This window comes from Podarcis liolepis (genome assembly GCF_965112155.1).
Source record: "Podarcis liolepis genome assembly, chromosome: 3".
In the NCBI taxonomy this organism is placed as follows: domain Eukaryota; kingdom Metazoa; phylum Chordata; class Lepidosauria; order Squamata; family Lacertidae; genus Podarcis; species Podarcis liolepis.
This window is the reverse complement of record NC_139557.1, coordinates 104,987,614-105,000,370: the sequence shown is the minus strand read 5'-3', so window position 1 is coordinate 105,000,370 and position 12,757 is coordinate 104,987,614. Positions and strand designations below refer to the sequence as shown.

General features: G+C 45.6%; 1 protein-coding gene and 1 long non-coding RNA gene across 5 annotated transcripts in view; both read right to left on the bottom strand.

Moving 5' to 3' along the window:
- LOC310702832 overlaps positions 1-12,757 on the bottom strand; it is a 311,903-nt gene that overhangs the window by 162,990 nt on the left and 136,156 nt on the right. The gene's annotated exons all lie outside the window — the stretch shown is intronic.
- Positions 1-12,757, bottom strand: part of TTC7A (tetratricopeptide repeat domain 7A) — a 183,744-nt gene that overhangs the window by 168,437 nt on the left and 2,550 nt on the right. For all 4 annotated transcript variants that reach the window (XM_083494305.1, XM_083494306.1, XM_083494307.1 and 1 more), the window contains exons 2-3: positions 4,363-4,526; positions 1,811-1,979 (exon numbers count right to left, since the gene is read on the bottom strand). In XM_083494305.1, coding sequence (XP_083350431.1) covers positions 1,811-1,979; positions 4,363-4,526 — 333 coding nt within the window. The remainder of the gene's footprint in view (positions 1-1,810; positions 1,980-4,362; positions 4,527-12,757) is intronic.

Below are 12,757 nucleotides of genomic sequence, written 5' to 3'. Positions count from 1 at the left end.
CTGAAGTGGTACCTCAGGTTAAGAACAGTTTCAGCTTAAGAACAGACCTCCATGTTGGCTTTTTGCAGTATAGTGACGCTGCAGAGAGCTTGCTGGGGAGACCATGCATTAAAAAGAAAGGACTCAAAAATAAACTTAAAGAAGGTTTTAATAAGAAACACAAAACACAAAAACTCCATTTACACTAAATACATCAACAAACCAGACCCAACCACCAACCCATCCCCCAGGGTAATGGGAGAGCTAGATGCTGCTCCTTATATACTACACCCAGATGCTGACACGCCTTAATCAAATACAACTCAGCAGCACCTGCTATGTTTCACAGCTGTAAAGCTGGGTCTCATTAGTTTGCTCTGGCCCTTGCTCTGGCCCCTTAAAGACATACACATGGAGTGGAACAATGATGAACCTTTACATTTAAAGAAACCATTCAACACTCCAGAACGAATTAAGTTCTTAACCCGAGGTACCACTGTAGGGGTCTCCTGACAACTCTCAGCACCCTTAACAAACTATGGTCCCCAAAATTATTTGCAGGAAGCGATGGCCGTTTAAACTGGCATCATGGTGCTTGAAATGTCTGCTGTGGACGTGGTCTCACTCACAAAGCTGTCCTTTCCAGATGTCATTATCCAGCAAGGTTAACCCCTTCTGCTAGATATGCACAGAAGCCAACAAAGTAGCGAAACTGTCAAGACACATCAAGCGTGCAGAGAGATCAACATGCGCACATCAAAGTGACCACCGGTGCACTCACTGCAAGGCTCATTCATGTGGAGTTCAGTTTCAAGCTTTACATACCAGTCGGAGGTATCTGATCATTCCAGAGCTCCCATCCACCTAACAAGCTGGAAGGCATGCTGAAAAGGAGGAGAATAGGAAAGGTAGATCGACAGAGAGATAGATAGCAACTATTCCAGCAACACTCATATAAAGAAAAGCACGGGTGGCAAACAGAAGATGAAGATTGCAAGAGGGTTTTTACAAAGTTTCTCCAGAAAAATAACGCATTCCTATGACCGACACCCAACTCCCACCAAATGAAATAGGGTTAACAGGCATCAAGAAATATATTTTCCTCCACACACACACACACCCTGAAGCCTGAAAAAGCAGCAAGGACAAATGCAAAGTGTAACGCAGAAGGAAGAAGAGCCATATGATTCAGATAACTAGCTACACACTACCGAGAAAAGTGAGAGGTTAAGGCAAAGAGCCAACAGTGGGGTAACACAGCAAAAAAAGCTAACGTCATTTTAAGGTAAAGGTAAAGGGACCCCTGACCATTAGGTCCAGTCGTGACCGACTCGGGGGTTGCGCCGCTCATCTCGCTTTGTTGGTCGAGGGAGCTGGCGTACAGCTTCCGGGTCATGTGGCCAGCATGACTAAGCCGCTTCTGGTGAACCAGAGCAGCGCATGGAAATGCCGTTAACCTTCCCGCCGGATTGGTACCTATTTATCTACTTGCACTTTGATGTGCTTTCGAACTGCTAGATGGGCAGGAGCAGGGACCGAGCAACGGGAGCTCACCCCGTCGCGGGGATTCGAACCACGACCTTCTGATCGGCAAGTCCTAGGCTCTGTGGTTTAACCCACAGCGCCACCCGCGTCCCAACGTCATTTTAGGCTGCATGAAAAAGAAGGATCCTGACCCCAAGAGGCAGGGGGTGGTGCCAGTCTGGACTGGTAAGGTATCAGCAGCAGCAGTTGCCTTCGACCTTTTCAGATGTCATGCTTTCTTGTAACCCTGACACACAAAATCATCACCATCACCAAATAGTTCCAGCAGACGTGGGCAACCCATTACCTTTGATTACAAAAGCTTCTGTCAGCAGCCGCAGCATATACAAAGGCTTCTTCTCCACCGCGATGTCATCAAGGCCAGCTCTTGCATACATGCTGAGAGCATCCCTGTAAGAGCCCTCGACATAATGGAGCTTCGCCAGGATCAGCATGGCTTCTGTCAAATCTTTTGGCTGGAGAAATGAAATGATTTCCATCAATAATCCATCAGACCCCCCAACCGGAACAATGCAATGTTGACATTCAGCCCCAATCCTGAATTCAAGGAGAATCAAGTGCCTCGATGCACAAGCCTTGTGAGCTTTGATGTACACACTGCGCTGTGATAAGCAAAGGCATTTTCATTCCTTTGAAAGAAATATATCCATAGATCTGCCTGCGCACTGTCTCCCCAGAGTGGTATATGCTCCGGTTATCTCCTGCTTGGACTACTGCAATGTGCTCTACATGAGGCTACCTTTGAAGGTGACTCGGAAACTACAACCAATCCAGAATGCGGAAGCTAGACTGGTGACTGGGATCATATAACGCCAGTCCAATGCATTCTACCTTGGCTCCTAGTATGCTTCCGAGCACAATTCAAAGTGTTGGTGCTGACCTTTAAAGCCCTAAACAGCCTCAGTCCTGTATACCTGAAGGAGCGTCTCCACCCCCATTGTTCAGCCTAGACACTGAGATCTAGTTCTGAGGGCCTTCTGGCAGTTCCCTCACTGCGAGAAGTGAGGTTACAGGGAACCAGGCAGAGGGCCTTCTTGGCAATGGTAGCTGCTCTTTCCATCAGATGTCAAAAAGATAGACAACTATTTGACATCCGAGGGCAAGTTTTTAATGACTGGTGTTTTATTGCGTTTTTTAATATTTTGTTGGGAGCCGCCCAGAGTGGCTGGGGCGACCCAGCCACCAATTGGAGCTGTGGCAATGAAACTTCCTGTGCCATCTCAGCTTAAATAAATGTATAGCCCCACCCAATGCAAATTGAACAGATTTTGGATATCCTCCCCAAAGCTGCCAAATATCCCTCCCCAATTTGTGGGGCATGAATGCCCCTGTGGAAGAGCGGGATAGTCAGCCACTCAAGGTTAAGCCACAAGCCTGGGTTTAGATATTGCAACAAGACAGACTCTGACTTGTTTCCTAGTGGCACAGCAGCAAAAAGTGCAGAGCAGGGGAGGAGCAGAGCAAGAACACTTCTCAGGATTATGTACCAGCATGTTTTGCATTCACATTAAAGCATAGTGTGTGTTTGTGGATTTGGATTTGATATCCCGTTTTATCACTACCCGAAGGAGTCTCAAAGCGGCTAACATTCTCCTTTCCCTTCCTTCCCCACAACAAACACTCTGTGAGGTGAGTGGGGCTGAGAGACTTCAGAGGAGTATGACTAGCCCAAGGTCACCCAGCAGCTGCATATGGAGAAGCAGAGAAGCGAACCCAGTTCACCAGATTACAAGTCCACCGCTCTTAACCACTACACCACGCTGGCACACAAACACGTGTGTTTGTTTTCAATCTTTATTGAGTTTAGTTGATAACAAAACATTCTTATATATGGTATTTCAAAAGTCTCATGCAGTTAAGCAAGAATGTATGGTGAAATGAACTGTACAGTGGTACCTCGGGTTAAGTACTTAATTCGTTCTGGAGGTCCGTTCTTAACCTGAAACTGTTTTTAACCTGAAGCACCACTTTAGCTAATGGGGCCTCCCGCTGCCGCCGAGCCGGCGGAACATGATTTCTGTTCTCATCCTGAAGCAAAGTTCTTAACCTGAGGTACTATTTCTGGGTTAGCAGAGTCTGTAACCTGAAGCGTCTGTAACCTGAAGCTTATGTAACCCAAGGTACCACTGTATAACAATGAAATGGCTTTTATTTTTAGCTTTTGAAATAGTGTTTAACTATAGTTTAAATGAAATCTGGGTGGAAAGAAATAGGTTTCTTTCCTGAATACTTTAATTTCCCCCCAAAAGCATAACGAAATTTTGGGAAACACTAAAAAACCCCTCATTTGCACTATTTTGTTCCCTTTTAGAATGTGAAGATGTTCATGTAAGATCTTTCAAACTGTGTGTCTGTGTAGGTTATTGTTATTGTTTGCTATTACGTTATGCTTTTTGCGTTTTTACAATGTAAACTGCCCTGTGATCTTCGGACACAGGGCAATATAGAAATTCAATAAATAACAATAAATAAATAACAATGTGATGTGTGAAGCAGATCACAGAATTCTGCAGCAAGGACAATGGATTAGATCAGGCTTCCTCAACCTCGGCCCTCCCATGATCCCTAGCTAGCAGGACCAGCGGTCAGGGATGATGGGAATTGTAGTCTCAAAACATCTGGAGGGCTGAGGTTGAGGAAGCCTGGATTAGATTCTAGTGGAGGATTTTCTTCCCTCCTAAATGGAGCAAAAGGAAATGGAATTATTTACTGGAGTCCTTTATGAAACGCAGGACTGAGAGACAGATGGGTTCCAACATTTCGTATCTGAGCCTTGCAATTGTGCATCATTAACAGCACATTAAATGCTCATGTTTTATGTCAGCCATGGACGCTTACCGGCAACTTCCCTCGGTATAGAATGCCTGTCAAATACTTTTTGGCGTCGCTCATTTTGGGCTCGGATTTTTCCATTAATGGAACGGCGTCCTTGATTTTGGCAAGGTTCTCGTTCAAGCACAGCTCCAGCAGTGCCTCTGCAACTAAAAGGATCCCATAGTCATCTGCAGGACAGAGTAGACAGAGTAAAGGAAAGTCACACACTCAATGTCATGTTCTCATCTATAGCAGGCCACAAAGATAAACACAGAAGTTATCCACTATATAAACATTTTGTTACATAAGGAAGTTAAAATACTGAGAGCAAAAGTTATTCGCCTACAAAACAACAAGCTCAGACGATTCTCTGCTCATTTTTGGCACAGGCAACGACCATTTTGCACGTGTTCAAAGGGAATACAGAGATTTTTCAGCCCTGAAAAATCTGTACTGGAAATACATCGTATTTCAGCTACAAGGAATGGGCATAATTTTCTCGCCCTCTAGGAAGCTGGCAGATGCCAAATTGTATAGGTTGGTTTCAGACTTAAGGCAACGATCCTAGGGAGTAAACCTTTGAACACCAAGGAACTTACTTCTAAATAAGCATGCATAGGATCAACATTTTGCAATTAGGAAAACGAAAGGCTAACGCACTAAAAAGTATGGGATGAAGGAATGCTTCATAGGGAAAAGGTGTAACCACCAGGCAAGCAAATTGTGATGAATACTCATAACTTTCTTGCAGACAAATCAGAAGGAATGTTCAAAAAAGACTGGGTCTAGTCTAACTTCCAGCAAGAATAGCACCACCAAGCCAAAGAATATATTTCTCTAAAATGAGAGCAGAGATAGGGGAACCGGTGGCCATCCAGGCGTTGTTGGACTTCAACTCCCATCAGCCTCAGCCAGCATGCCCAATGGTCAGGACTGATGGGAGCTGTAGTCCAGCAACATATGGTGGGCCACTGTTTCTCCCATCTGTGCTTTAGAGACACAACAAGTCACTGAGCTTACATGGGCAACCAGCCCTATTTTGCCAGTTGCCCAGCCACAGTCAAAATGAAGAAGGTTTCTGTTTGTATAAACATAAGTTGGAGGGAGGGAGCAGCATACATTTTCTTACAGAAGTGCTTCTGCTCTAGTGGCGTTACCTGAGTAGATTCGAAGTGATTTCTTGCAGAGCACTCCAGCCTGCAAGAGGCACTCGTTTCAGCGGAAAGGAATGCAAAGCATACAGAAGGGAACGTAAGAGAAGGCACCTCTTTTCAACCCAGCGGGGAAGCGCGCACACTCGAACAGCTGCTTCGCGCACAGTGGAGCACCTGCGGGGCTCTGGGTTATGGCAACAAGACACCATCCAGCGAAAGGCAAGTGTGCCGAGCTCCCAAAGCAATTAAACTGAACTTGAGCATGCAATGCACACAGAAAAGTCCTTCACTCTTCACCGTCGTTTGAAGTGCATACCGATGGGTCAACAGCAGTCTCCCTCAACCTGCTGCCCTCCAGACAGAACAACGGAATTGTAGAGTTGAGGGTCAGCTAGTTCTCAGTTGAAGCATCCATGACAGGTGGCCATCCAACCTCTGCTTAAAAACCTCCAAGGAAGGAGAGTCCACCACCTCTTGTGGGAGTCTATTCCACTGCTGAACAGCTTCCTGTCAGAAAGTTTCTTCCTGGAGTTTAGTCAGAATCTCCTTTCTTGTAACTTGAATCCACTGGTACAGGTTCTACCAGGAGAAAACAAGCCTGTTTCCTCTTCCATGCGGCAGTCCTTTAGATATTTAATGATGGCTATCATATCTCCTTTTAATCTACTCTTTACCAGACTAAACATACCTAACTCCCTTAACTCTTCCTCATAAAACTTGGTTTCCAGACCCTTTTGTTATCCTGGTCGCCTTCTCCTGCGCACATTCTAGCTTGTCAATATCCTTCTTAAACTGAGGCACCCAGATGTTTTGGACTCCAATTCCTATTATCCCTGCCTAGCACATGCTGGTGGGAGTTGTAGTCCATCCAAAACATCTGGGAGGCACCAGGCTGGATAAGGCTGGTCTACCATGATGGTTTCAGCATTGGACCACTTTCACAAAGGGCAGTTCCGGTTCCTAAATTAACCTAAATTAAAATCAATATTCCCAGCCTGTGAAGATTGCTTTGTTAAACACACGGGTTCATCAGTTAATATTAGCTATCCTGGGTCTACAGTGGTACCTCTGGTTGCAAATGGGATCCGTTCTGGAGGCCCATTCACAACATGAAAAGAACACAACCCACAGCAGCGTGTCTGCGCACGAGTGGGTTGCAATTCACCGCTTCTGTGCATGTGCGTTATGTCATTTCGTGCGTCTGTGCATGCGCGAGCGGCGAAACCCGGAAGTAACCCTTTCCAGTACTTCTGGGTCGCCGTGGGACGCATCCTGAAAGAACGTAACATGAAGCGGACATAACATGAGGTATGGCTGTACATAACTCCATGCTCGTCTGCGGGGGTTTGGGGATGTGCCAGGTTGCCCTGGCTTCTACACACACAGCAAGCATGTGTCTAGTCACAACTGTACACACAAAGGCTGTCTCTATAGATGTTTGCACCGTGTTCGGGATGCGGATGGCGCTGTGGTCTAAACCACTGAGCCGCTTGGGTTTGCCAATCAGAAGGTCAGCAGTTCGAATCCCCACAATGGGGTGAGCTCCCGTTGCTCTGTCCCAGCTCCAGCCAACCTAGCAGTTTGAAAGCACGCCAGTGCAAGTAGATAAATAGGTACTGCTGTGGCAGGAAGGTAAACGGCATTTCCGTGCTCTCTGGTTTCCATCAGGGTGTTCCGGAAAGCTGTCTGTGGACAAACGCCAGCTCCTTTGACCTGAAAGCGAGATGAGCGGCACACCCTATAGTCGCCTTTGACTGGACTTAACCGTCCAGGGGTCCTTTACCTTTTTACCTTGCACTGTGTGCACAGATACTAGGAGATATGACTTCTCATCACATTCCTGCTCCTATATAGAGGAACACAGAAGCTATAATCGTTCAGCCCAGACACTGAGATCCAGCGCCGAGGGCCTTCTGGCGGTTCCCTCATTGCGAGAAGTGAGGTTACAGGGAACCAGACAGAGGGCATTCTCAGTAGTGGTGCCCGCCCTGTGGAACGCCCTCCCCTCAGACGTGAAGGAAATAAGTAGCTATCTTATCTTTAAAAGACATCTGAAGGCAGCCCTGTTTAGGGAAGTTTTTTAATATTTAATGCTGTATTGTTTTTAACACTCGATTGGAAGCCACCCAGAGTTGCTGGAGAAACTCAGCCAGATGGGCTGGGTATAAATTTTATGATGATGATGATGATGATGATGTGCAAACCATCTTCAAAGGCAGCCCCATGTACAGAGCACGGCAGTAGTCTAGGGCATTGCCCGATCATGGATAACAGCTCTCATGCCGTTAAATCTTGCTGGACTTAATAATCCGAGGTGTGAACCAGCCTTTTGTCCTCACATGCAGTCCCATTATTCCTCTCTTCACGGCTGAAGCAGTCAAACCAGAAAGCCTGTAATTAGCCACAGTCTCCCCATATAAACTACAGAAGTTGTCACCAACCAGGTGCCTTCCAGATGTTTTGGACTACAGTTCCCATCAGCCCCAACCAGCACAAGTGTGTGGTTCAAAACGCCTGAAGGGTGCCAGGTTCATAGAATCATAGAATCATAGAATCATAGAGTTGGAAGAGACCACAAGGGCCATCGAGTCCAACCCCCTGCCAAGCAGGAAACACCATCAGAGCACTCATGACATATGGTTGTCAAGCCTCTGCTTAAAGACCTCCAAAGTAGGAGACTCCACCACACTCCTTGGCAGCAAATTCCACTGTCGAACAGCTCTTACTGTCAGGAAGTTCTTCCTAATGTTTAGGTGGAATCTTCTTTCTTGTAGTTTGGATCCATTGCTCCGTGTCCGCTTCTCTGGAGCAGCAGAAAACAACCTTTCTCCCTCCTCTATGTGACATCCTTTTATATATTTGAACATGGCTATCATATCACCCCTTAGCCTCCTCTTCTCCAGGCTAAACATGCCCAGCTCCCTTAGCCGTTCCTCATAAGGCATCGTTTCCAGGCCTTTGACCATTTTGGTTGCCCTCCTCTGGACACGTTCCAGTTTGTCAGTGTCCTTCTTGAACTGTGGTGCCCAGAACTGGACACAGTACTCCAGGTGAGGTCTGACCAGAGCAGAATACAGTGGCACTATTACTTCCCTTGATCTAGATGCTATACTCCTATTGATGCAGCCCAGAATTGCATTGGCTTTTTTAGCTGCCGCGTCACACTGTTGGCTCATGTCAAGTTTGTGGTCAACCAAGACTCCTGGATCCTTTTCACATGTACTGCTCTCAAGCCAGGTGTCACCCATGTTGCCAAAGGCTGCCACACAATGCCCTTCCCTGTGGCTGAACATCATAAAAAAGGTGGACAAGAACCTGCCTGATCGTCTCTGTGGACTCTTCTTCCTTGTAGGCTTTTAAACAGAGGCTGGATGGTCATCTGCCATGGTTGCTTTAGCTGAGATTCCTGCCGTGCAGGGGGTTGGACTAGATGTCCCTTGGGGTCCCTTCCAACTCTGCAATTCTATGATCTAAGTCGTCTTCATTTTGTTTCAGCAACTGCATTGAACAGTCATTTCAATGGGCATTAAGGACTCCTTTTATTTTGTACAAGAGGTGACTTTTTTGAGAAAAAGTGTTTTCAGGAGTTTGTCCTCCACGACTGTTTTTTCTCACTGTGAGACCTCTGGTAACCTTCCAAGGAATCCCGTGGAACACAGCTTGAAAACGACTGAAACGGTAGCGCTCTAAATTTCAACAGCGGTTTCCTAGCTAAGCAGAAAACCTCATTCGCAATGGAAGGAGACAAGTAGCAACGGAAAAGTGAATAAGTGCATAAAGTCTGCTTACAATCTACTGGCCATTTGCAGAGAGTTGGACAGGGGTAGTCACAGTAGACAATAAGAGGATCTTAAAAACAGGAAGCTCTCTTCCCAAAAAGCTCAGAGTGAACTCATTTACACAACAAAGGGAGTCCTCAGTGCCCATTGAAATAACTGCTCAACTTCAGTTGTGGGGGGGAAGGAAGACGACTTGGGCGACTGTTTGCCAACCCTCCAAGGGCCACGCGTCAGTGCTGGGTGCAGCCAAAGTAAAATTAATAATAATAATAATAATAATAATAATAATTTATAATTTATACCCCCACTCATCTGGCTGGGGTTCCCCAGCCACTTTGGGCGGCTCCCAACAGAATATTAAAAACACGATAAAACATCCAACCTTAAAAACTTCCCTAAACAGGGCTGCCTTCAGATGTCTTCTAAAAGTCAGATACAGTCATACGGAGCACGTTACTTCCGGGTTTCGCTGCTCGCGCATGCGCAGACGCTCAAAATGACATCACACGCATGTGCGGAAGTGGCAAATTGTGACCCGCGCATGCGCAGACGTGGGTTGCATTCCCTTCAGGATGCGAACGGGGCTCTGGAACAGATCCTGTTCGCATCCAGAGGTACCACTGTAGTTGTTTATTTATTTGACATCTGATGGGAGGGCGTTCCACAGGGCGGGCGCCACTACTGAGAAGACCCTCTGCCTGGTTCTCTTTAACCTCACTTCTTGCAGGGAGGGAACCGCCAGAAGGCCCTCAGAGCTGGACCTCAGTGTCTGGGCTAGATGATGGGGGTGGAGACGCTCCTTCAGGTATAGATGGGGACTATGGCCACCCTCCCCACAAACACTCGCTTCTGTGCACATGAGCACACCCTGAGGTACATTCGTGCAGCATGTTTCGCCCTCGTTTCTGGGCCATCCCTGGCACTGCCAGGCAACAGGCCCGCTAAGGGTCTCTGAGGCAAGTGTGGCTGAGCGGCAGGACCTCACTCAGTCCAGGATGGGCTCCCTCTCTCACACACACTTCCCAGAGGTCTGCTGCCAACCGTACACGATGAGAGGAAAATGTGTGCCAGTGTACTTTTGTGTGACGGATAAACACATATGTTCTTGGGCGGGGCTGCCTGGCCAATTTAAAATTTGGCAGGGCAGCCCCTCCAGAGAAATAAAACAGCTCTTCAGCCCTAATGCGAGGCCGAGATCTGAAAAGGGAATGCAAGAACCTGGCGAATAATTCACTCAACCTTCCCCCCGCCCCCCCCAAGACCATGTTTTTAAAACGAAAAAGTTTCGCTTTTAAGGTTTGTTATGTCCAAGATGCAAGCGAGACACACATGGTGCTTACGATGTTTCCTGGAGCTACAGAAAAGAGACCACAGAATATTTTCTTTTCCCACCTCAACAAGGCTTAAAACAGGATGCAAGAACATGAATCATCGCCCACTGGCTCTAATTTCCACCCCGCTGAGATGAACAGCCTACAGCACACAAGAGGAAGGCCTAAACTTTTAAAGAGGCACTTGCACTTCCTGAAATATTATGATTATTATTTCACGTTAGAACCCGCCCTACCTCCCAAAGGAGCCCAGGGTGGCAAACACGTTAAAAATAAAATAAAATCTGGTAGCAGTTAGAAACAGTATCTCAACCGGTGATTTCAGGGTTGCCAAGAATAGTATTTCTCAGAGTGTGTAATCAGAGCTGTTTTCAGATTCTGCCTGGAAGTCAATTATAAGAGAGACAGGGACACTTCAACATGGAAGGCATTCCACAGATGGGGAGCTGCCACTGAAAAAACCCCTGTCATGGGCCAACACCAACCAAGCAGTACCACCAACAAGGTTTCACCTGTGGATGGTAGAGTCCAAGATGGCTGCAAGAATACTGATTGCAAAGTATTGGAAGACACAGGATTTACGCACACTGGAAGAATGGCAGATGAAGGTGATGGATTACATGGAACTGGCAGAAATGACTGGCAGAATCCAAGACCAGGGAGAAGAGTTGGTGGAAGAAGACTGGAAGAAATTTAAAGACTACTTGCAGAAGTACTGTAAAATTAAGGAATGTTAAAATGATGTTGGATGGAAAATAAGTGGTATTGGTATAAAGATTGTTAAGAATATGCAAATATGGATTGACAATGGTTGATAATAGGTTAAGATATTGAGTAAAGATAAATGATAGAGGGTAAGGATTTGCTGAAAGGATTATTAAACGGGAATACAAAAGGGGAGGTGTGAGGAGGTCAAGGAAATAAGGAAATGAGTTGAAAGTTTATTTAAAGATGGACTTATTTTTAAATTTTTCTTGTTTTTCCCCCCTTTTTATTTAGTTATTAGCTTCCTTTTCTTCTTTATATTCTTTTTCTACGTGTGATTTTTTTAGTTTGTTAAGTCTAGTTTTAATTTTCTTTTTCCTTTTTTCTTATTCTGTAAACTTATGATTTTTGTAGACTTTATTCTGGAATCTTATGTTTTGCGTAAAACTTTAATAAATATTTATTTAAAAAAAACAAAAACAAGATGGCTGATACTGGCAAAGGAAGGAGATCTTTTAGCTAATTGTGTCCCAAGACATTTAGGGCTTTACATGCTAGTACTAACCCAATGAACTGGGCCTGGTGGCTCGGTGGCAGCCAGTGCAGTGCTTCAAGTACTATTGTGGTTGTGGTTGTTGTTGTTGTTGTATTGTTATTTACTATTCATTTACTTTATTACTCATTCTCTACCCTGAGTTCTCAGGGTGAGGTACAACAATTTGAAATACAACATTCATCCATTTGTTGTTACTGATGCTACATTGGCCTGCACTAGAAGATTCACAGAGGATTCAGATATAATCAAAACTCATTTTAAAACAGTCATGGTTTATCCCAAACATAGGCAAACTCAGCCTTCCAGATGTTTTGGGACTACAGTCATTCCTCAGGTTACAGAGACTTTGGGTTACGTGTTTTCAGGTTGCAGATGCACAGAAACCTGGAAGTACCCGAACGGGTTACTTCCAGGTTTCGGCGCTCGTGAATGCACAGAAACACTAAATTGTGCTTTGCGCATGCGCAGAAGTGCCGAATCATAACCCGCCCGTGTGCAGACGTGGCACTGCGGGTTGCAAACATGCCTCCCACACGGATCACGTTTGCAACCTGAGCATCCACTGTACAACTCCCATCATCCACTAGTCCTGTTAGCTAGGGATGATGGGAGTTGTAGGCCAAAAACATCTGGAGGGCCGAGTTTGCCTATGCCTGGGTTATCCCAAAGAGGGCTGAGAACTGGACTAACTGAGAAAAGGTTTATTATTATTATTATTATTATTATTATTATTATTATTACTATATATTTGTACCCCAGCCATCTGACTGGGTTGCCACTCTGGGCAGCTTCCAACATGAAACGTAATAAAACATTCAACATTAAAAAGCTTCCCTATATAAGGCTGCCTTCAGATGTCTTCTAAACTGGTTACTGTATATAGTTACCCATCTC